Here is a 26,430-nt window from a genome sequence, read left to right as displayed (position 1 = left end):
ACTGTTATATCAGCCTGTCAGCAAAGTCAGTCTCCCAATGCACTGCCCTTTTTTATAAATATTCTCTTGTGTGTTCAGTCTTACCACTCAGGTCTAGTCTGGAGATTTTGACCCGAGTTATATAACCGTAAATCACTCAAAAAATATTTAAGTTCTTATATTGTAATGATTTCTTTTTTTATTTATTTTTTAAGTAAAATAAGAGATTAAGGTTTGACAAGGCACTGAATGTCTTATTGTCTTTCTGAAGCATTGTCTGATCAAAAGGCCATTAAGAAGGTTTGCACAGCTGTAACACTTTGATGATGCTTGCCTGTTGAAATTTAATCTTGATGGAACACTGGTTTTCAAACCACCCAACCTGAATTGTGGTAATGTGAAGGTGACTCTTTATGCTTGGAAAATGTTAATAAAGGCTTTTTACTTCAGCTTTCTTTCCAGAATGATTAAGTGTATCCATCTCGGATCACATTTTCATCTTCAATTAAGTGTTAAATATAAGCCTGTCGATTATCTGACCATTGTAAGATTACTGCATCAGCAAAAGCAGTTTTGTAAAGCTTCTAACAAGGCTTGGTTTAAAATTACCCATTATAAAAGACAGGTGTTTTCTTACCCGAGTTCTTTAGCTCCACATAAAGCACAGAGCAGCGTTTCCCCTTTCACAGTAAGGAAAATCCAGAAAGAACCTTTTGTTTCCTGATATATAATATGTACATAGTGATGCTTCCTTAGTGAGTGGCACAAATTAAAATAACAGTAGACTTCATTTTGTCTGTAAATTTTAATAGCTGTGCTAATTTTTGATCACTGAAGAAGCTCATTTCATAACACAATAACTGGCCCCAAAGCCAATTAGTACTGCAGCTTTATTGGTAGTTTTAACCTCAACATAAGGATGAAATTATATTGTGTGTGTGTGTGTGTGTGTGTGTGCATGCATGTGTTTTAGTGTGTGTAGAATGATTTTTTCTGTTTGCACTGTAATTCTGCATTACATTGTGAAGAAGACTGCGGCAGCAAACACAGTCAACACATAGTGAAACTGCTGTGAACTGTGCTAATGAAATTCAAAGGTGTGCTTTTACTAGTATCTGCTGAATTTTTAATATGTAAATTTTGAAAAGTGTTACGTTTTCTACACCATTTAAAGCAGGTATATCTCTGTAGGGCTAGTGTAGCCATTCTCCAAATACATCCATACTTTGAATGTGGGTGCAGTTTGTTCCTAATTTTGTTTTTACATTTTTTTAAAAACAACCTGGCAGAATGCAGGATGAATGCTGTCTTCCTCCATAATGTCTGCATAGATTTCTATTTTTGAGATTATAATTTCAAATAATTCTTAATTTATAACTCTCAATTTTGATTAATATATTCTATTCAATAGAGTGCGTAATAAATATTTTCTGCTTTGGTTTGGCATAAAGGGAAGAAATCTGGTAAAATGATTTAAAATAAAAAGTAAACAAAGTCCATTCAATAATACGTTATATCTGACTCTGGAAATGTAGCCCAAAAAACGTACCACCAATATGGTGCACCTGGAAAGAGTTTATCTACCCCCTCCATGTTAGTGGAATTATTCACTTTTTCTTCTACTAAAAATGCAAGGTAACCTGTTATTTATGGATGTATATGGCAAGTTATCACACTTTACCCATGTTTGAAAGAATGAAACATAATATATTGTTTGCAGAGTTACATGCTAATCTGCTTGTTGAAGCTTCCTTTAGTTTAATTATTAATTTGACTTATATCCACTCACACAAAGTAACTATTTGATTTAGATCAGTGTGAAAATTATGCAAGGTCTATAAGAACATATTTGATCAATTAATAATATGAAACATATCCAGACTTTAAAATGAGAATAATTTTGTTGTAAAATTAATATAGATATATAATATAATATTAATATATTAATTATTTATATTGTGACTTTCAAAACATATTTTCTTCCTGTTTTCTTTCTTTATATTTATATATGCATATTTGTTTTTTCCTTTTTCCAGGGTTTTTTCCTTACAGTTTCTCCAGAGTCCATACTGAAAGTAGCTAAACATGCCTCTGAGCACAACAAGGTCTTTGGCTTGAACTTGTCAGCACCATTTATCAGCCAGTTCTACAAGGAGCCGATGATGAAGGTTATGCCTTACGTGGATATCATTTTTGGAAATGAAACGGTAAGTGACCAGCTCCCATAGTTTTTTCAGAATCAACTGTATAATTGCCTTTTAATGGGAGCCTCAAAGTAGCCTTATTTTGGGGTAGTTTTGTAACAGACCAACAATTTTATTCTGACTGTGGTGATTTCTGAATGTAGATGTGTGTCAACATGCAAAAGTAGTGTTCATTAGTTTCAGTGTAGTATTTTTTTTTCTCATGCCTGGCACCACCACCTCCATCAACAAATATTCCATCCTCTGATTAAACCTTTTAATACTGTGAGCACTGTCACTTCTATATTTCCACTTCAAGCACTGTTTCACTCATGTCTCTTTCACTAAAGTCCCCGACTTCACTTCATCAAAACCCATTTTGTGTTTGAGATGCCTCTTTCCAAGATCTTTTGTTTTATATGAATTTTCTAAGTTAAAGTCTGGATTGAGATCTAATCAAAGACTGATAAAAAAAATATCCTGCTTGTTTTTGTGGTGTTTTAAATGACAGTAAGTCTAAAGCCCAAATTAGATTTTAAGTAAGGCCCTGTCTGATTTAAAAAAATAACCACTGGGTGTCAAAAATGTCACTGTCAATATCTGCTTTTCCAGGAACTCTCTACCCTTTATCAAAGTGCAAATGTCTTGATCTCTTCACTTCCTATCAACTGCTGTATGCAAGTACTAAGCTAGAAAACTTCTGTTTTCTTAATTTTGCTTTCTGTTAATTCCAAGAAATGGTTTTTTTTTTTTGGTTCAAATACCTTGCTTCATAACAACAGCATCTGCAGCCTCAATTTTGTTTAATTGTTGTGATAATATGTACAACCCTTAGAGCAAGAAAGGATGTAATTTTAGGAGCTGTAGTTTGTTGTTAATACTCTGGCATTCAAAGGTGTTGAGCTGTTGGTAAGTTATTTGGCATGAGGTTAAAGTTCGCTGTCAGGGTTTAGGTAACTTTCTTTGAGAGAAGTGTCAAGTCACAAAAACAAGCCACACCTATGTTGATATGGGTGTAAAGTCAAGCTGGAGCATGCTTTGGCTTCTGAAAGTAAAAGGGTTGATAAAGTTTTTTTTTTTTAATTTATGTAGCTGTAATTATGTATTTCACCCTTTTTTATTTTTCCCCTTTTTATTATTTTTCAGACACTGCCAAAGCTTGCCCAACTAAGCATTCTCCCATTATGTCCAAAAATATTCAACAGGGACTGCTGTGCCTGATTTATTGTATAAAATGTGTTCAGCTTCTAGCTGAGAAAATAATTGTTGACCGTCCATTGAATGCCATCCTACCACTATGTACCTACAGCTGAAGTATTTATGAAAATCATAAAAATGGCTGAGAAAATAGCTTTTCCTCTGGAGGCAATCCTTTGTACTGGCACCCTCAGCATTCACTAATTGCACACTTAAAGGCCAGCTTCTGTTTAAAGCATATCATAAAAACACTCCTCATTGTGCTGTGCTGCTTCTAGAGAAAATGGAAGGAATTGTAAGTAGTTATAAGACAGATACTTCTGAAGCAGTCAAATCCTTCATTGAGAAAACATCAAATAATAAAGTATTTTGAAGTATGGCACCATGTAAAATTGTTCTGTTGAAAGGCTCACAAGTTGCTGCATTTGGCTAGTACATTCTTTAGCTTCTTGGCTTCCCAATTTCCTAGCACTGCTGACCACATTCAGGGCACTATAGTCACATGCCACATTCCTCTTCTATGATGAGAAGATCATCCTGAGCACAATAAGTCACTAAATATCACATTCCTATATTTGTCAGCAATGTGCTGAGTGATGTTGCACAAGTCTTTACTTATTGCCATGTAATTGCTTCTAGCTGTTTCAAGTAAGTCCACAGTTCTCTTGTGATCCACTGAATTATCTGAACAGGATATGTGTCCAGGGCTGTGCTGCAGCTTCAAAATAACCAACATCAACACAGGCACAGACCTGCTTCCAGCTTGTACTTTTGTGTCTACACTAGCTGTGTTATGACAGGTATTAGGCACCAATGTTTGAACACATCCGTGTAACACAAGAAGTTAAAGTAGCCATCTGCGTATCCATCCCATTCTTCTACGTACAAATGTTTAAGATGCATGTAGATCAAAATAAAAAAGAGTTTATGATATCTATGAATGCTTGAAATTTTGCATTGTTCAGACATCATTTTTATCTACAAGTGCCTCATAGTTTAATCTGATTATAACAGTGTAATATTACAGTCTCTTTGAATGTGAACATTCTATTTTGCAACATTTATTTTATTGTTAGGTTGGCACAGCACTTCGAGGTGCTAGATCATAGTTCCAGGGGTCAAATTACTGGAGTTTGCATACGCACAAAAATAGACTAGAGATGTGTATATGCAGCTTTCCTTGCAAACGTCAGGATTTATAAATGAAAACTTGATGAGAGAACTTGCATATATTTATGACAACTCTGAACCATGTACACAACATTTCAGAGAAACTGGGAAATGACCATGCCCTTAAATAGGCATAGAAATTCATCCCAGTCAGCTAAGTAACGACTCATGTCTATAATAATTAATATCACTAAGCTGTTATTGGTAGTTCATTGACATGATAAACATATCACACCTCAAAAATGATAATTATGATGTACAGACTTTATTTTTGTTCCCTTTCAAAAGGACCAAAGCTGCACATTTGCACTGAAGAACCGTTTTGGTTTTCATCAATTTATATAGGCTACCTGTGTTCTGTGTCACTGCTCAGATAACTGGCCGAGAGGTCAGGAATATTTCAGCCAACACTCCATGTCATGATGTGGGTCCGCTCCAAGCTACCGGTTGCCTCCCGGGAGCCTCTTGAACCCACTACCACTGATAAAGTACCCGATGGATTAACCAGCAGATGAGGACACACCACACAAACATATCAAGAGGTATGTGCAAAGTGCCTTGGTGCTTTTATTAAAGCAGTCCAAACAAAACAGTGTCCAAAGTGCAGAGCACAATTTTCAATAAACAAACAAACAGTGAAGTTAAAACAGTGAAAAACCGTGACTTTAAAATTAAGACTTAAAATGAGAAAAAAAAAACAAAAACAGCAGTCATTGGGTCAGTGTTCCATCCACTCATAGACAAGCCCAGCACAATACCCTCTTCATCTTCCAAACACACCCATTGCTCGCTCAGCTGGTGGAGACTCCAGCAGCAGAGGTTCTCAGCAACCTGACCCTGTCTTGGCTGCAACGAGCGGTATCAGCCAGACCGCTCTGGGTCCGTTGTTCTTTTGTCTTCCTTCTCGCTCGCTCCATCGCATCTCCGATCCCTGGAGAGGACAGCACTTCAATTGTACCCACTCCTCTACAACTATTCAGTGGGGAGGATCACCCCTAAAGCACCAATCCTTTGCTCCTTTGTGGGCCTACGACCACACTACCTCTCTCCATGATGCTATTCTCACAGCACTGCTTCTATTCTGTCTTTCTTCTCCCCCTTCTCTCCCTTGCAGTGCTATATGCTTCTAATAGGGCACAGGTGTGAATGTGCCACGTCCTCCAAGGACTTAATGAGGCTCCTGACTGACACACGCACATGCCTCCGCAGTCAGCCGGGCATCCTCAGCCATCCTTGGAGAGAAACGCATTTGAGCACACACCCACACTCGATTGAAGCCTGCACTTTCTTGGAGCACAATTGTTTATTTAAAATTAGCGTAGCACTACAGACCACTTGTCACACTCCATCGTACCCGGAGTACTAGAAGCCATTAACTGTCTAACAGTGTGCTATGTCTAGTTTTCATATGGTGTAGATGTCCGTACGTAAAACAATGTTTTTGCCAACATATAAAAGAATTGGCGGCAGTGTCTGGTTATTCTAACATCAAGCTGTTGTTGTAATAAGGGCATCTATCAAGAGTAACACTGTTTTTGTTAAGTCTAGGCAGTTACATTCCATTAACACAGAAACAATCTGTGATGTCAAGTTGAGACTGACAAACGTGTTGGCTCTGTGGCCTGGATCAACCTGTGATTCATGTATTCTTAGGCAAAGTAGCTTTGGCAGACGTGATGACTCTGTATGTGGTGTCTGGTTTATTGGTAAGTAAGTGGTTGAACCCTCTGTGTTTCATATGGCCTATATCTTACTATTCAATGTAATAGCAATCAAGTCATTTCACGTGCCATTATTTTGCACTATGTTTTGTCTTGTAGATCCTATGGTAACGCTCTTTCCCCCTTCATAATTCTTATTGTGTAGAACTTAATAAAATGTCTTAAATCTCTCACAACCTCCATACCACTTCATCCCTTCTAAATCTGTAGCATTATGCAATTAGACATACAGTAGTGAAATAACAGGCAGGAATTAAGCTACACATTTAATTATATATTATTGATAATAGAGAAGCAGAATGCAACGTGAATATAGGCAAGCCATTCCATTACAGCCTAAGTAGCAGTGTACTTTGCATCCATAGGTGTCTCTCAGCTTATCTTCTGTCTAGCTTGCTTTGCTATGACATGACTTTTAAATGGAGTATTGAAACAGGCCACATGTCAAGATAGAGTTGTCTTCATCATGGTATTCTCTTCATGGTCAGATGATGAGAGACAATTAAAGGCAAAGTGATCAACTGTATACCATTCTCTTCACAAACTATAAGCCAATGGGGTATCGTGGTACAGAATGGCCTCCGATTCAAAACACCAATCATAAACCGACATACTTCAGGCCAACAGAATTAGTTTACCTGTTCCTTCCTGGGCCATTTACCAATGAAAGCACTCAGGTGCAACTCATCCCTCCGTTGCTTTGTTTAGGCAGTTAATGGCCATCCTGTGGGTGATGGCTTGTAGGCTGTAAATCTTAAGTCTAAACAAAATTGACAAACTGATTTCATACATGCTGCATCCCCCAGCCATAAATTTCACATCCTGAGCCAGTCGTAAAGATTCAGAGGGGGTTTGGTTTGGTAAACATCAAAGCACCGTCGTTCTCATCAATGAAGTAACACATGCCTTGTGAAATACTAATGTTACATTTGCTTTGTCTAGCTTACAAATACTGTAAAAGACATACAAAATATTTATCAACTTATAGTATATGCTAAATATTACTCCACAGTCAGTTGTGGAGCACAGCTAGTTACTCTTGAATATAGATGGCAGGGTTTCAGTGCATCAGGAGGGGGCTGCTGTGTCAGTCAGTGAAGTTGTACAGCATCGTGATTGCATATATGAAGTTGAGTAGCACAGTCCATGTATGATTGTTTCAGGGCAGCAAACAGAGTGTTCATGTACACCCATTTCCAAGATGATTGTGATTTATAAAGATAAATCGCATGGAAATTTGCATACGGCAGGTTTCTTAAATGTGAATTTTTTTTTTTTTTCATTCTTGGGTTTTGGTTTTGATTCTTGACATGTCAGGAGTGTGTCCATTCTACCTGTTCCTTCATGTTTGTTTCTTCTGGACGCAAGTTTCTTGCTGCAGTCTATAAATGTGTGTAAAAGTTAAATGCCACATTTGTATTTTTGTAGCACAAGTCATTGCATGCCTTGACATCTCTTGCTATAAGTATAGACTCTGCCTTCCGATAAAACTTCACAGGATTAAGTGGGATAAAAATACACTAATGAAATTGATGGATATGATGATGGGGTCATTTGGCCTACTGCCTACATTAAAAAATCACCTTTGATTTTGAAGAGCCCCATATAAAATTTAAAACTCTGCTAATAAGCAATACAGTACGTCATCAAAGGATACATTGAAAGAACAAAAAAAAAAATTTATAGTGTCTTAAGACACCTTTCATTTTCATGTATATAATAATACGGTTAGGCAGAGATCTAATTTAGTTCTTGTTTGTTGTCCTTTAAATGTAATACATGAACTTGTGGTATAATGTTTCAAAAATAGAATTTGTGTAATAGCCACAGTTAATTAAGCAAGTGTGAGGAATCATTATTGCTGAAACCAGATGGCAATGAATTAGCCAAAGAAATTACACCCAATTTGCTTGTCATTTACACAACACAAGATAAACTGTACAATGAGAATTATTTAGTTATTACTCATGAATTTGCATTACGGTAACTGAGACAATGTACATAAATGACAAGATTAATTGGGATACAATGAATCTCCCTGATTGATGTTATGTAAGCAATGAATAATTCCTCTGTGATTCAGATCATTTTAAGTAAATGTGCTTTTTTCTGTTGAGGAGGTCCCTAGTATGGCCACAAGGTCATTAAATGATTTAGAGCAGTTCGTTTGTCAGTACAATTCTGAGCAGCTCCAAAAAATTGAATTTCCTGTAGGCCATTTTTCCCAGCCTTACCATTGCACCTTTCTTATACTCATCTTTGACATTATAAACCTCTCCTCATTTTTCAGTGTTATACAATTTTATTGAATAGCTCTGTACTGAGGAGGAGGTTATTTATGTGAACTAAACTGAGAAATTATAATAGGACAAGTGTTTTGTAATTGAAAATTCAATAGGCCAGCCATTTAACAAATGTGAAGACTGGGCATAGCAGCATATGATTCCTTAAAGACGCAGTTATCAATATTTTCTGCTAGCTGCAGATTTGATATTCCCCTGAGTGAAATTGTTAGTGTGTGTTGCTGCACTGTTAGGTTTTCAAATGGATAGCTAGCTGTTATTTTTTTTAAACCTTCATAATTTCAAGGTATGTAAAGTAGATTGAAATCTTTGATTTTTTTATATTAGTTCCTTCCTGAGATTATTATTTTAACATTCCATGTCTATTAATGCTTTCCCACTGCAGATTTCCATTTGAATTTTAGATGTGCAAATTCTAATAAACAGATGCTCAAGTGGCACCTGTCAGCTGTCCGAAGGAAAAAAAATGTATTTACCTATTTTACACATGATTAGGGCTAATTATCATGTTAACATCCTAGCGGTGTTTGTTTCATCATTCCATAGAGATAGTCAAATATTTGCCTAAGAGGCGTTTCACACTAAAGCTTGTGTAGTGAAAGTCATTTCCTTGTCCTCACATTGTGCTCCTGGACATTTTAATAATGAACATTAACAGCAAGATAGGCATGTGAAATACCTGACTGGTGACATTCAAGTATCGAGGTTTCTGAACTTTGTTTTTTTCAGCCTTCTTTGCAAATACAGTAAATTCTCAAGCAACAGCCCGTACCCCTGTTAAATTCCATGCCTGCTTAGAGTTTCAGTTTGAACGTTTATGTTGCCTGCCTATAAATGCCAAAGGAAAGTACCTCATAATGAATTGTGATCTTATTTGGCATATAATGCTTTCAAGAGATAAAATATACAACAAAGATTGTAAACAATATCTTCAATATTTTGGTTAAAATCCCTGGTGTAAGTGGCAGCTATGGATGCACATGAAAGTATTTTAAGAAGTACAAATTCAAAATGGTTTTGAAATAGCGTGTGTCCCCCGACCTGACCACCTATTATAACTATTTCTAAAAATTAATTTTAAATAAAATACAACAGAAAGATGACCATATGTGAGACCTTGGGTAGTCTCCTGAACACTTGTAGGAGGTCTGCATGTAAGTAATGTGGAATATATATACACACACACACACACACATATGTTTTTATAATATTAATATTGTCATGGCTGGCGCAGGTTGTATAATAATAGGATAGATATACAGATAAAAATATGAGAGGGATCTTGAGCTGCCATATATATGATACTTTGTACAATAATATGATGGTGTCTTTCTAGTCGCAGGTTATTTGATTTGATTTTTGTACTGCAAGACAGTTTGTGAAAATTAAACCAAGGTGATTTAAAGCATTATATACAAGGCAGGAGCAGAAAGTACACATTCTCTCATCAACACTGGGTCAATTTAGAATGTAATATAAATTGATCTTGATGACAGGGTTGCAATGTGGTGAGGTATTTAGAGCAGAATTACTTGGGTAAGAAAACCTAAGTGAAAATTCCACCCACTGACGTGGCTGGGATTTGAACCCAAACACCTTGAGCTGTGATATAGAAGAACTGTCCACAGATGTTTCTTCATGTATATATTGTATGTGTGTGTAAACAAATATATATTTTTATATAATATATGTGTGTGTAGATATGTGTATATATAATATATTGTTTGGGAAAGAAGAAGCTGGATAAAGCATTGTGTGCAACTTAAGAAGAATTAGAAAAAAGACCTGCAATGTAAGTTATTGAATATTTTAATATTTCCAATACTGTACTGGTATTTAATTGCTATGTCCTGCAACTTATGCACTGACCCCCCAGGGGAACCCAACATAACCTAAACCCAAACGCTCTTTTCTAAGCACTAGCACACTTTCCTCATTCAGTTCAAGTCAGATAATTATTATGTAGCACCCACTGCAGTGAAAACTATTAAAAAAAAGTATAGTTGCATATTTAAGTAAGCAATTCTGTGTTCTCTGTTCCTAGTTTTTTCACCATTGTTCCTGTCCTTTTCTGAGATTTATTTGACTCTAATCATTAGTATCTTTAATCTACCCCTTTCCTTAGCATGAGGTGCTGTTTTCTCATACTTCCTTTTCAGCAGTTTAAGTTCTCCAAACCTCTTTTTAGTCTCTGATCCTATTCTTTCTGAATGTGGACCACCTTAAAAGACTTGAACCATGCTTTGTTGTTAAATTGTAACTGATGTTAGAATTCCCTTTTGTTTTATCTTTGTTCTCTCTCATATATTGAGCAATCGTACATTAGCTGTAAGCAGATAATCATCCAACTGATCATTTATGTTCTGTTCTTTCTGTTTGTGGTAAAAATTATTTATGTTTGAGCCTGCCAGAAACAGTTAACTAGAGGATGAAAGTCGTAGTTATTTATCACCCTGCGCGTGTGGGAGTACCTAAGTACATGTGTTCTGAGCTAGCGTGTGGGTGAACGTGATTTGAGTGAGGACCCTGTCAGAAGCCAGCTTTGTGCTCTCAAAAGCTGTGTACTTCATGCTGGTAGATTGTCTAATGGAGGATTCAAAATAAATTTTAACTGCATATCTTATATATCTTCTGTGCTAGTGAGATCATATCCTCCATAAGAAATATTTCATTTGATATTGTATACAGTACATGACAGTGTCTCCTAAATCTGCATTTGCTGGCAGTGCCAGATCCTTTTATTTATCTTTTTGAATCTGTGGTAATTAGAGAACGAAAAGATTTTGATGAAAAGAAGTCATATTTAATAGCTTCAATTGGCGCCCTGTGTTTCATCACATGTTGTCAAGCCTTAGAAAGGATTTTTTAATGAACTAATTTTTGTGCTTGTGTTTTAATTTTGTAGCCTTTATTCCTACTCTGTTAAATGTTTTGACTACACAGCAGGCAATTGTGTAAAAAGTTAGGTGCCACTGCACCTTCTGCAGACTTCAGGTCAGATTGCAAGCTTAATATCTTGAGACAATAAGTAATGCACAAATTTTTTTTAATGATTTTGTTCAACAAGATGTGCAACAGTAAAAATTCAGTTTTATATTTTTTCAGTTTTTTATGGTTCAGACATGATTGTTCTAATTATAGATTTTGCAGATTATCAATGTATGTAAAGTTTCCACTAGGTAATGGACCTCACACCATCTGACACATATTACAATTATGAATAACTTTCATATTTGTTGAGTCACATGAACCTTATACTTTTTGTATTAATCATTTAATTATTGTTCATTAATTGTCGTTTAAGATTTGTGTAGCTCAGTAGTGCAGTGTATAGATCAAAGAATCTGAGCTTGATTCCTTGACAAGTCACTAAGACCACAAGAAGTCGGACAAACAAGAGGAAACCATTCAGTCCAACAGGCCCATTGGACTAATGGATAAGTTGTCCTGATTTGTTAACCAGATCCTTTGTCAGCTTCTTGTTTCAAAATGATTTTGACTCTGACAAAAACTTTGTGTGAAAAAGTGCCTCCTGCCTTTCATCTTGAATGCTCATCTCAAAACCCCCTCCACTCCACTAGTATCTGAAAATATGATTCTCTGTTTTATTCACGGATTTCTGCTGGATGAGCTCTATCTATAATTTAAAAATGTTACACACCCGATTAAGTCTGTATATGTTGATATTTCCTTTAATTCCCTTAGACATTTAGAACATGAAATGTCCTTTAATCCAGAGATACCCTTAGTTACTTATCTTTGCATGGCTTCTAGTGCTGCTATGTCTTTTACTTTGCTTAATGGCCAGAACTGCACACAGTAATCAAGATGTGATAATACTAGTACTAGTGTATTAAAAAGGCTCAGCATTAAATTCTTGGATATATTGAAGATTCTACATTATAATTTAACTTCTGTTTGCCTTTGAATTGCTTCTGCTTATTTCCTGGGGACTTCATATTGTATCAACATAAACATCTAAATCTTTCTTTAAAGGTTGCTTTCAGTAGGTCAGCCCATTTTGTATTTATTATTAATGTTCATTTTCCCTGCATTGATAAAAATGATATTTTCTTTTCTCTATATATTCCAGTTTCCCCTTACACCACAAGATATGTGTGCTAGTTTAACTGGCAACTCTAAATTAGCCCAGTGTAAGTGTTTTTTGGGACAGTGTGTGAATGTGGCCATTTGTGTGATCTATGTTGAATGGCATTTCACACATTTATACCCGGCCAATTTAGAGTCTACAGTCAATCTAAAATATACCACTGTGGGATATGGGTAATAAACAGAAGTATGTACCTGGAGAGAAAACACGCTTGCAAACATATAAATAATATGAATGCTGTTGATTACTGCCACCTTATAGCACCTCCACAGGACTAGATCTGAATCTTGGTTTTGTCACTGTGTTCGTTTCTCCATGTGTTGTATTTCAATAGAATTTTCATAAATGTTTTACAATGATACGCCCTGCTTGCTGCAGTATTTAGAGTTATCAAAGCCACCCAATTGAAAGTGGTCACAAGAAGAGAGACTATAGTAGTTCTTCATGTAGCATTTGGCACCATTAGTGACAGCAGTCAACCATCTGATAGTTCAGGCTTGGAACACCTAGAATAAACATTTTGTGGTCCAGCTTATATATATTTTACCAGTCAAAACTTTTTAAACTCCTTAATTTTTCTTCAAATATAACCAGTTGAAATGCAATGAATGACCAACATGGTGTAAGGGTAAGCAGTAAATAGGTTTAAATTTGAAGTTTAGGTTTGCAGAAACTGATAAAAAAAAAAAGGAAATATCACAATATTACAAATTGGCCTTGTTTAGGGAACATCTAATAGGTTACAACCTACTGATCTGCAGCAATTCAAGTAAATTAAGCCTTGCAAGTTGAAACAATTAATTTGCACAGGTGCCCCAACCGCTGTTAATTATTTAAATCCTCTATCTATCTTAAAGCAGAGGTAGAATAGACTGTGTTACTACACCCTCTGAAGTACTACGTGGATAATATTACACCATTAAAAAGTTGTAAATTTCAGTGACAATGGCAAGAAAACTGCAATTAACATAAGAACAGAGACGGAGCATTATTACCCTTAGAGGTATAGGCCTTTCATTTAGAGAAATTGCAAAAAAGATCAAAATGTCAGCGAATATAATATCCTACACAATTCAAAGGCATTTGGAAACTGGAAGGAACTCTAATAGGAAGAGATCTGGCAGACCCAAAGTCACCACCCAATCAGAAGACAAGCCCATGAAGGCTTGTGGGATCAGCACGTCACAGCACAACAGCTTCAAGCATAGCTCAAAAGTGGTTGAATAAAGCAAGTCTCAATTTCTACTGTAAAGAGGAGACTTTGTGCTGCAGGCTTGACTGGGTGAGTGGCAGTAAGAAATCCATTCCTAAAAGGACAGAATAAGACCTGGAGATAATGGATGTGGACTACTGCAGACAGGAAGAAAGTTCTATAGACTGATAAATGTAAATTTGAAGTCTTTTGTTCATCACACAGGGCGTTTGTACACTGCCCAGTTGGTGAAAGGATGGTTCCTCAGTGTGTAAGACCAACTGTCAAACATGGAGTGGGAAGTGCTTCTCGCTCTGTCAAACCCGCAACACAAAGTACCCTGTTCACAGCAGAAGTTGTTTGCTATTATTGGTTCTATGCCTTGATTTCATGAAACATTAAGACATCAACCTGCATGTATTTCCATAAAAACTGAGGTGTTTTAAAACTTTTGATAAGTTGTGCGTTTTGGACAATTTGGCAAAAAAAATCCCATTAGTCATTTTTCAGCTTAACTTTTTAATTCATTTATTGAAATAAAATAGGCAAATTTATAATAGCTGATCTTCTGCTCATAGCCACATCACCTCCCAAAATGATTTTACAGTTTGCTTCTTAGTCAAATTTATGAATGAACTATAACTGCTACTGGGGGCCTACATTTTCATATTAATCCTAATAACACAAAAAGCAACTGCATATTTCTGTACCTTAAGCACTAATACTAGTAAAGAATTACATTTAAACTAATCTATATGTACTGTGCGTAGTGAACCTTAATTGCTTTAAGTTTCCCGCATTATAACCAGGAAAGTAAACAGAGCTCAAATTGTGGCCCAATCACAATCTGTTTGTGTCTTCTAACTGTGTTGCATGGGAATTTCTCCATGTACTTTGGTTTCCTTCCCAGATATAAGCAAGTGACTTATAACTAAAGGCCCTGTCACACAACTATTTCAGCAATTTTAAGCCACCGACTTCACTTATATAATCTTATTGAATTGGAGGCATCCTTTCAGTCATGTAGTGTGGTGGTGTGGGTCGGCTCCATGCTACCTCTCCATTGTTAGGAGCCTCTTGAACCTTGAAAATGTCTTAATATAAAATGACATCACCTAGACTGCTAACAACAGCAAAAATGCACAAACAGAAAACAAATTCCTGCATGTATAAATGTCTTACAATTACTCAACATTGTTTACCCCTCCTTATCGATTTCCTTTGTTGGAATACCCTAATATGTGTACAAAATGTATTTTTCACTGTTTTAAAATTTTTATCAGATTTGGATTTTAAGGTGAATACAGTGGGAGGAATTAAATTATGTTAAGGGTAGAATAATCATTTCAATGGTGGAGGGGCAACAGTTTCAAAGGCTTTGTAATCATGGTGTAAGTGCATAAAAGAAATACTTCTGATGGAAATTTAATTAAGATGAAGACACATTTCTCAGCTGTGGTGCATACAGTGCATCCGGAAAGTATTCACAGCACATCATTTTTTCCATATTTTGTTATGTTACAGCCTTATTCCAAAATGGATTAAATTATTTTTTTCCTCAGAATTCTACACACAACACCCGATAATGACAACGTGAAAAAAGTTTACTTGAGATTTTTGTAAATTTATTAAAAATATAAAAATTGAGAAAGCACATGTACATAAGTATTCACAGCCTTTGCCATGAAGCTCAAAATTGAGCTCAGGTGCATCCTGTTTCCCCTGATCATCCTTGAGATGTTTCTGCAGCTTAATTGGAGTCATGATTTGGAAAGGCACACACATTTGGAAAGGTCCCACAGTTGACAGTTCATGTCAGAGCACAAACCAAGCATGAAGTCAAAGGAATTGTCTGTAGACCTCCGAGACAGGATTATCTCGAGGCACAAATCTGGGAAAGGTTACAGAAAAATTTCTGCTGCTTTGTAGGTCCCAGTGAGCACAGTGGCCTCCATCATCCGTAAGTGGAAGAAGTTCGAAACCACCAGGACTCTTCCTAGAGCTGGCCGGCAATCTAAACTGAGCGATCGGGGGAGAAGGGCCTTAGTCAGGGAGATGACCAAGAACCCGGTGGTCACTCTGTCAGAGCTCCAGAGGTCCTCTGTGGAGAGAGGAGAACCTTCCAGAAGGACAACCATCTCTGCAGCAATCCACCAATCAGACCTGTATGGTGGCCAGACAGAAGCCACTCCTTAGTAAAAGGCACATGGCAGCCCGCCTGGAGTTTTCCAAAAGGCACCTGAAGGACTCTCAGACCATGAGAAACAAAATTCTCTGGTCTGATGAGACAAAGATTGAACTCTTTGGTGTGAATGCCAGGCATCACGTTTGGAGGGAACCAGGCACCGCTCATCACCAGGCCAATACCATCCCAACCACAGTGATGGTGGTGGCAGCATCATGCTGTGGGGATGTTTTTCAGCGGCAGGAACTGGGAGACTAGTCAGGATAAAGGGAAAGATGACTGCAGCAATGTACAGAGACATCCTGGATGAAAACCTGTTTCAGAGCGCTCTTGACCTCAGACTGGGGTGACGGTTCATCTTTCACCAGGACAACAAAACCAGGAGCACACAGCCAAGATATCAAAGGAGTGGCTTCAGGACAACTCTGTGAATGCCCTTGTGTGGCCCAGCCAGAGCCCAGACTTGAATCCGATTGAACATCTCTGGAGAGATCTTAAAATGGCTGTGCACTGACACTTCCCATCCAACCTGATGGAGCTTGAGAGGTGCTGCTTAGAGGAATGGGCGAAACTGGCCAAGGATAGGTGTGCCAAGCTTGTGGCATCATATTCAAAAAGACTTGAGGCTGTAATTGCTGCCAAAGGTGCATCGACAAAGTATTGAGCAAAGGCTGTGAATACTTACGTACATGTGATTTCTCAGTTTTTTTATCCTCTTTAATAAAACCCCTGTGTGCGTCCAGGTGTCCGTGTGTGTGTGTCTTCTGGTGAAGTGCACATGCGTGGGCAGCACCATGAATTGCACCGTGCCCCGCCCTTGCACACGGCACCGTGGACACACACACACTGGAAGCCTGGCACACAGTGAATGGCCTAGCCGCTGCCACGCATGATAAGTAAATAAAGCACACACACTGGAAGCTGGGCACACAGTGAATGGCCTTGCCACGGCTGCGCATGATAAGAAATAAAGGACAACATTGCTGGGGAGAGAGCTGATTGGTTAGTCGCGGCCACGCACATAAAATCCGTTGCTGTGGCGACGCCACACATACAATAATCAGCTGCACGCCAGCACAGATTAAAATACTTGCTGAGGAACTAAACAGTACTTGCTGGGGAGACGCCACGGGCACGATTATCAGCTACACGCCACACATTACATCATTTGCTGGGGACACTCTGCTGATTGCCCAATGTTGTGATAGAATATTAAAGTCATATTACGGACAACAAAGCCAGTATTACTGTCAGAGAAAATTACAGGCATTTTACAGAAATACAAACCAATATTACTGTGAGAGAAAATTAAAGACACACAATACATTGACGCATATTACAGCCACATACAAGCCAGTATTACTGTAAAAGAAAATATTACATATCGACTAACAACATACTACCCAAAAAAAAGGACACGTCAAGTAGGACAAAAGACACAGACAATCAAATACTATATAAGCAGCATCTCCTGGAAGAACGGTCAGCTCAACAAGTAAACATCAACAAAAGAAAGGCTGAAAGACAAAGAAAAATACGAGCAAATAGATCGATTGAAGTAAAAGAAAATGACCGTCAGAAAAATGTTGTCTATAATGAAATAGTATAGAAAAATTTCATGAGGTAAAAAAAGAACATTTTCCTAAATATCTTCTTCAGATATTGTGTCTTACAGATTGTTACAAAGTTTTACACTGAGACAATATTAATTATACTTACTGTGTTGTCATATACATTTCTATTTTATTTTTTTTATTATTTTACTTTAGGCTTCTTGCAAAAATATTTTTGACAAAAAAAAAAATTAAGACAAGAAACAGAATGAGGTTAAGGTTCCTTGCCATTTAATATAGACTGTTCCTACTAATGTTTATGCACTACTGTTCTAGCACCCACTATTGTAACGGGCTTAATGTCTAGTTTTTAATAAATTTGCAAAGACCTCAAGTAATCTTTTTTTAAGTTGTCATTATGGGGTGTTGTGTGTAGAATTCTGAGGAAAAAAATGAATTTAATCCACTTTGGAATAAGACTGTAACATAACAAAATGTGGAAAAAGTGATGCGCTGTGAATACTTTCCGGATGCACTGTATAGGACACACATAACCATACTACAGACACTGTTGGTGCCTCATTGCAGTTGCTTCCCAATTCTATTCAAGCTACTAGTTTTTCTGTTGCTTGTTATTTCAGAAGAGCCTTCTGAGCCTCACCTTTGAAGCCTACACATACAATCAGGCTGTAAAAATGCAATTTCGTATGCTTAGATAAATCATAGTGTTAATTCAGTTAAACACCTAAGATATCCATAATAAATAATCAATTTCTTTTATCCTTTTGTTTGCATGACATTTTAACAAATCTTGGGTTAGTTTTGTTCCAGTGATCACAGTTTATAGTTGTTTTTTCAAACTGACTAATTTCTTGGATTAATTATGCAATATACAGCTGATACTTGTTAGCCAGTGAAAACGATAGAATTAGTGACTGACTAAATTAATAAATCTTCCCTAAAACAAAATTGATCAGGACATTATGATGGAAAAATTGTTTGCGACAGTCTTGGGACAATAATTACATGATCTGATCAGTTTCTGATTTGTTTATTTGATGTGTGATTAACTGAAACCACATGTTTATTTGTGCAGAAAAGAGAAATCATATATTTGACTTATTTTGTAAGAAAAATATTACTTAACCCTGCTTTGTCTGCTTGATTTATAGCATATTGTCCATAATAGAACATTGTAGATAGAACAGCGCCATATCCATTCTGACCTTCAAATCCAAGTCATTTGGCAACATCAGTCTATAACACATTACCAACTGGTGTTCAATTGGTAGGTGTGGTTGTACTGTCCTTTGACTGTGGTTTGAATCATTGAAAGCCGTCACAGCTGAGACAATCCATAAAATTTCAGATCCAACAGCTTTTTTTCCATAACAAGAATATTTCTACAAGCACGTCATCAAACATTGGGGATTTTAATTGCACACTTATTTTTAGAAGGGCTTTCAACTTTTAACAGTGATTGTGCATTATAGACAAATTTACACCAACAGTTGTACTTGTATGCATAAATGATATAGATCATTTTAAATTTCACATCGATTCACGTGCCTTTGCCCTGAAGGAGCTAAATGTGCAGTTGGGTTTGGGATATAATTCCAGAATTTATGAAACAGATTGGTCCCAGGAAGCAGCTCTATAAATAATTATAGATCCACATACAACTTTTAACGGAACCCAGAAAATGCACCTTGTATCAAATTTCATTGGTTTGGTTAACCACATCTCTTTTTGAAATTGGAAATCAGCACAGAGTAACAGCACTAATTATGTATAAGTAATTAGTGTGATGAACAAAAAAAAACTCAAATTAGGCTGTGATAATTGGCATAGAAAATAATGATTGTTCAACATAAGTATTATTATTTAATTTACTTTTTCCAGAATCTTTCATTTATCTAACAATCTCCAATATTTTTATAACCTCATATAAGTGTTAATTGTTATTGATGAAACACTGTAAATCATTTTTTATTCAAGTGAAATAAATCTTATAAAGAATCTTTCTTACTTCCTCATCTACAATATATCCAATGTCCTGTAGTTCCTACAGAGAAGATAGTCCATGTTTTCACCATATCCCAGACTAACTTCAGTAACTCTCTACTCACACATGCCTTTTCTTATGTATTTATTATCTCAGCTCCAGCTGGTTCAAAATGCTGCTGCAAGAGTCCTTACTCAACCCCATAGCAGTCAGCACATAACTCCTGTTTGGTTCAATCATGACTGGCTTACTGTGTCTTTTAGGACTGAAATAAAAATACTTTTGTGAGCCTATAAAGCTGTGTACCAGACTGCATCAGTAATGTAACATTTATCCATGCGAGCTTGCTGATTCTGGCAGTCTTGTCATGCCTCAAACTGGCCTGTGTTCAATTCAGAGTTGACAAAGCCCTCTGCTCACTTGCACCCAGACAGCAAAATGACTACCCTAAATTTAAAAGATCTGCTAACTCAATTCACTTCTAGAAGGCAACTTAAAACCTATCTGTTCAAGGAGGCATTTCACTTATACCAACATTGTTACCCTCTGTCCAGATCCTAACAATAGAACAGTATGTCCCAAAATGTGCTATTTAATCATTGTCTTATAACACTGTGCATTTTATTTCTGTTTATTGCTTTTTTGTACTAGCCTAAAATTTTCTGCTTTATTTATTTTTTATTTGGCATTTATTGCTTTGACCCACTTCTTTCTATCCAGTGTTCCAAAGCTACTCATTTTGTGCATATTAGATATGTCACACTGCGTTTTTGGATTACGCTTTAAAAAGTTGCAAAGGTGCACTAGCCGGGGTTGGGCTCTGCCTTGTGCCTGATGTTGCTGGCATAGACCATAGCTTCCTTCTACCTTGAACTTAAATTAAGTAGGTTTTGGAAATAGGTGAAGAGATAAAATCAAAGCTCGGAGTTAACTGTGGTTTACCCACCTAAACTCAAAATTAATTCTTGAAGTACTTATTTTCCACTATATATGAGACATACTTTAATCATGTCCACTCTGTTATTGATTTGCATTTCAAACCAATAGTTTTCTTCAGAGAAGGTCTGAAGTCTTCATATTTACAGTTGTATGTTAGAAGAATGTGTCAAAAATGTATTTGTTAAAGGTAGTCTATAAATGGGCTAAAAAGTATTGAAATGGGTTAATTACTGATCCAGCTCTCAAACCAAATTGGAAACTATGAATATTATTGGTCAATGAAAATTAAGCTTGTTGTAAAATGCTAAAAGCATTTATGACAAACAAAGAAGATTAGGTCAATAACAGTAATATTTCCTTAAAAAAAAACATAATTGTTTTACTTTTTAATATCTCTCATATAATATAAACCTTCAGATATTTAGGAAATGTGTATGTTTTGATAATATTATAGATGTCCTGAGTGGTATCCACCTATCCATTTTTATGATGATGAATATCAACAGAGCTTTATAAATTCATTGTAGCCTTTAGTTACAAAATTCACATCACTTAAGTTGCAGTCCACTTTTTCTGTAATGGTCACAGTGGAAACATGCTGAAGTTGTCAGACCAGGTCCTTATTAACTTCTTCCAGTTCCTCTTGAGAAAGTATCCTAGTGGGCCGTGCCTTGTACTACTCTCAAGGGAGGCTCCTACAGGACATCTTAAATTTCTGCCTAATCCATGTCATCTGGATCTTCTCGCCTAGTGCTTCTAATCCTAAATACCACCCCAACCCCCACAAAAAAAATTGCAAAACTTCTAATCCTACCACTTTGTGTGAGCCCAGTAATTCTTCACAGCAACCATCTTTTTGGACATGTATTATCACAATCTTTTTCTTCCTGTTACTACCCAGACCCTCTGACCCTTTTTGAGGATAAGATTTAGAAAGACTAGTAAATCAAAAGTTTTGCTAGAGTATTTAGTTCCATCTTCACCCACATAGTCCGGTACAATATTTATCAGATTACTGCTGCTAGAACATTTTGTTATTCAGTTTCATGATCATACCCTCCTTCACTCTTATGCATGACCCTGTCAAAGTACATGGTCCAGTCCACTAATGGCAACTGCTCATCCATTACCTTAAGAGAACAATACTTCCTTTTGCCTGGACTGGATTATATCAGGAGTTTTTGAGGTGCTAATTCTAATACTGTTGAATTATAGTCAGATGTTAACTATTACAGGGCAGACTTGAGATTATGCTCTAATAAAGACCAAGACAACAGTATCATCTGCAAACAGCACAGATGCAACCCTTGCCATTCCAGAATGTGTACTTTTCAGGCCTCAGCTGTCTTTTGATTTGATTCTCCCAAATATCATTAATTGGGGAAGAGAAAAATTGCACTCTTGGCCCACATAGAACAAACTTGAACTAAGCGTAAGTATGGAAACACGATTGCCACTCCACAAGCAGAAGGGCAGAGTGGTACAGCAGCAAACACAAAATGACTCATATTTGAAGTACCTGCTGCAAAAAACATAGGGAACATCATCAGATTTCCTGGACTTCTCAGATATTTGCAGTCCCAAGTAGCTAGTCCACTGTTTCACAATCAGCATTGAATATTTATTGTTCCTTTTGATTCTGAAGTTTAGCTATCAGTGGGAGTCCCTGTTCCAATTTCCTGTAAGATTATTAAAATAAATTATGGTTTTAAGAAATTACTCTTAACTAATAATGTAACTCTTTAGCAGAGATGTTTAGTAGGTGATAGTTGTAGGGAGCTACTAATTTTTAATAGAAATTGAAGCTTTTTAAAATTTGTCTTCACCATTCAGAAGGTGGATGGATGTTAAGAGACTTGGCACCAAGCATTACACTTTGTTTCATCGTACCAACAAAAATGTGTTGCTTAATTTGGTTAGTTTCCCAATCATAACCACCTTTACATGCACATTTGTTCATTAAAATACAACTAAACATGATACTATAGTCATTTATCTAATATTATAATGTCAATCTGCAAAGATAAATTGTTAATTAAGTATTTCTGCTTTAATAAAATGTATTTTCCTCAATGAGCAGCCTTATATTTAATTGCTGTGTATTTTTGCACTTAGTAACACATCCAAGGTGTTTTTTTTATTTAACGATTGTCTCGAAGCTGATTAGTAAAGGTGTTGAAAAACATAAATGAAAGAAAATAATCTTTCAGTTATTTGCTTGTTAAATAAATGGATTATGCAAGGGGCAAGTGTTAAATAATGTAACTTGAATTTTGTATTCTTTATTTATTAAGGTGTCTGATATATTTTTGATTTGTACCTTGAAGCTCTTCTGTTATGGTGGTTCAGTATTTGATATTACTTTCTCCCATGTCCAGCATTCAGTACTCACATTCTTCCAAGTTTCATTGTATGGGTGGCATTTGCCAATTCTCTCCATGTCTGTGTGAGTTTTCCTGAGGATGCTACTTTTTTCATCCCACGTCCTAATAGTTTGCATGTTGGGTTAATTGGTGATTATAATCTGACCCTGATTCAGTGTAAGTGTGTCCATGTGTGGCATCTTTGATGGACTAACATCCCATCTACAGTTGGTGCTTTTGACAAAGACTTACAGTCTTACACAACACTCAATGGAGTGAACAGATTTGCTAATGTTATTTTATAATCTTTAGACTTATAAATGAATGAATGAGTGAATGAATACAGTGAGTCATGGCATCTTTAAAATTAAGCTCTGCACTAGGTCTGAGCTTAGTGGCCAGTACACTTTATACATTATATATATATATATATATATATATATATATATATATATATATATATATATTCTGCATTTGTTAAATTCACCTGTTTGTCTTTTTTGATGACTAGAAAATTGTCTTTTATTTTGTATTAATTTAGTATTCATCTGGAGAAAAAGTAAACAGCTTCTTAAGATGTCACTTGGTACAATTACTGTATATTACTATATATTTGAGTTAATCACTTTTTCACATATTTTCTTTCTCTCCTACCTATCCTTCCCATCCAAAACAGTTTATAGGTATTAGTAACCAGATTTTAATCATGCATTAAAGTTGAATTTAACAGCTTACAGTATTGCTGTATTTATATATATTTTTTTTATTTATCTGCAGTGTTTCTAGATAGAACCAAAGTTGTGTTTAATGAAATGATTAATGAATTGTATAGTAATATTACATCCATTACCAGCCAATTCAGTTGCATGGATTGTGCATAATGTATTATGAGAGGTGGCACCACAGAGGCTGCCTTACCTGCTTTTTCCAGTATGTGGTTATGGAGAGACGGAGCCCATACTTGTCCTGGCAACAGCAGGTGCAAGGCCAGAACAGACCCTGGTTAGGACACGAAGCCACCTACACTCATCCCAAAACAACTAGAGTTTAAAGTTAACTATGCACAAACATCTTAAGATTTTGGATGATCATGAAGCAGCATCACAAACAACTACACTATACATTATTCTTCTTTCTACACAGTCCAGCTTTCTGTACTCGTTATCCTTGGTACTGAATGTCTAGGTAACTGTAAAGCTGATATTCTTATTTCCAGACCAGCAGTTCCACAGATACTTCCTTTGCCCCACTTTGGACAAAATGTGTTTAAAATACTTAAGATGGTTAGTTTTGAACCCTATGGTTATGATAAGGCCTAAGATTACCATCTTGTATTACATTTACCATCATGTGAGTCTTTTTTTCCCCTTCCCCTCCCCCTTGAAGCATTACAAGCATTGGCTGACTTCCAAGTTTAGATATTTATATAATCTTTTTATCCTTGCAGTACTAAAGATCAAGTCATATTTCCTTGTTGACACATTTCTTAGTTAGCATTGCCAGGGTTGTTCTTGTTATTTTTCAAAAGTGTGAAAATATCATAGAAAATGTATACACAGTTTGTGCATCACAGCTGAAAGTTGTGCTTTCAGATGTCTGGGTAAGATGTGTGAGAGCTGCTAATTCCCGAGGTGAGGTGGCTACCATTATGAATGTTTAGACACTGCTTTTGAGTTGCCAGGCAACCCAATCACGTTACTCAGCTGATAAAGAAACACGAGCCTGGAGCACTTTAACCAGTTTAGAAGTGGCACACGGAAATGCCAGTGCCCATGTCTTTTCTTGAAAATAAGAAAGAAAAAGAAAAAATATGTTTACCATTTAAAACATGAGACATTTTCTCTGCTTTTTGATGAAAGTAGTTATGTAAATGCTCTTAAAAGAGTTCATTAGGTTAATTGCCAACTTGAAAAAGTTTATTTTTCTGTCAGAATTTTATTTAATCACTTTGAAATTGTAGTATTCTATTGGTTTTCTTTTTTGTATCTTGTATATTATCCACCCAGCAATTTTTTGACAAACTTATCCAGTTCAGGGTTATAGGGGTGGTGCTGTTTAGTTTAGCAACACTAGGCTCAAACTTTGAAACTTTGGCAGCCCATCACAGGGCACAGTCACTCACCATTAGACCAGTCTGGAATTGTTAGTTAAGCTAGCACACACCTGTCTGTGAGATGTGGGAGTATAAGCCACACAGATGTATGAAGAGAATACAGATGTGATAAAGTCATCACTTATACCATGACATTACCATTTTGCCCCATAAATTACAGACAGTGAATTATTTGCACACATTTCAAGTATGTTCTTTTACATGTATTCAGGTAATATGATTGCCTTTGTTTTTTGGATTTTGTGTACCACAGCTATATTTATACAGCTGCGTCCTCTCCTTATCTTGTAATATCTAAAATGTCTGACCTGTTTTTTGGAACAGAATCTAATCTATATGAATTAATTTTATAGCGCAATAAATAAACTCCAGCCCGCCTCAAACATTGATGTGTAGAAAGTACTGTCCTTAGGAGAAAATCTGGACACAGACCCAAGACACACTTGATGGAATATATCTCTCAGCTGGCCTAGAAGTATTTTGAAATATCACATTAGGTGGAAAAAAATGCTTATGTTAGAATAGCCTGGTCAGCCCATTTGTGAGTTGCTTCTATGATCCTCATCAGGATAAGTGGAGCGAAAATGATGATGATGATAGTGAGGTTTGATTGTTTTAAATTATATTAGTTTTCTACTGAGCATACGATCCTGAAGTGGTATGTAGTCTTAGTAGTCACGTGTTCAGAGCTCTGTGAAATTCTTGATTGCATGTCTGACCATTAAGCAGTTTGCCATTTTTAAGCAGTATGATAAACAAGAATATATTAAAATACAGAAGTGTGTTAAAATGCAGAACTTAATTTTATTTAATAGAAAACATAAATAGGCTCACTTGATGTACTCCTTTCTCCTGGTTCCTTAGCCTCTGTACAGTTTTATTCCCATTTCCTAAGTTAGCAACATAACAAAAAACAGTACATGGTTATTAAAGCAGATGGTAAGGCATAGATATATGAAATCTAGATAGAACCACATATGGTAAAACAAGAAAAGTGCATAAATTGTATAGTATTCTTCAGTAAGTATAAGTTTAAAAAAACGAATTAATAAATAAATAAATAAACATTCAGTTAGGAAATAAACAAACAAAAACAAGTAAAACAAACATAAGCAGAGACAATCCAAAGGGTGAAAAAGTATTTTTATGTACAATTTCATTATTAATGAAGGTTGCTGATGGACCCTTTCAGAGAGGCCTAAGAAAACAATTTCAAGTAGTAGGAGCCCCAACGCTAAAAGAATCTTTAGATAAAGTGAAATTACTTTGCAATGCCTTAGAATAGTAAGAATTAAATAGTGAGCATACTTGACATTTTGCAAATAAACCTTTTTAATACAAAGACTACACAGTCGTTGTGCATTAATATGACCAAGTTAATTGTGTACTACATTTGTCATTTATATTAGTATTTCC

The 26,430-nt window shown here is 36.1% G+C and overlaps 1 protein-coding gene across 5 annotated transcripts in view; it reads left to right on the top strand.

Moving 5' to 3' along the window:
- The window catches only part of LOC120541666 (adenosine kinase-like), a 562,677-nt gene that overhangs the window by 444,109 nt on the left and 92,138 nt on the right, over window positions 1-26,430 (top strand). For all 5 annotated transcript variants that reach the window (XM_039773555.1, XM_039773528.1, XM_039773547.1 and 2 more), the window contains one exon: window positions 2,016-2,186. In XM_039773555.1, coding sequence (XP_039629489.1) covers window positions 2,016-2,186 — 171 coding nt within the window. The remainder of the gene's footprint in view (window positions 1-2,015; window positions 2,187-26,430) is intronic.

Source organism: Polypterus senegalus, chromosome 1, assembly GCF_016835505.1.
Source record: "Polypterus senegalus isolate Bchr_013 chromosome 1, ASM1683550v1, whole genome shotgun sequence".
Classification (NCBI taxonomy): domain Eukaryota; kingdom Metazoa; phylum Chordata; class Cladistia; order Polypteriformes; family Polypteridae; genus Polypterus; species Polypterus senegalus.
This window is presented reverse-complemented; position numbering and strand designations above follow the sequence as displayed.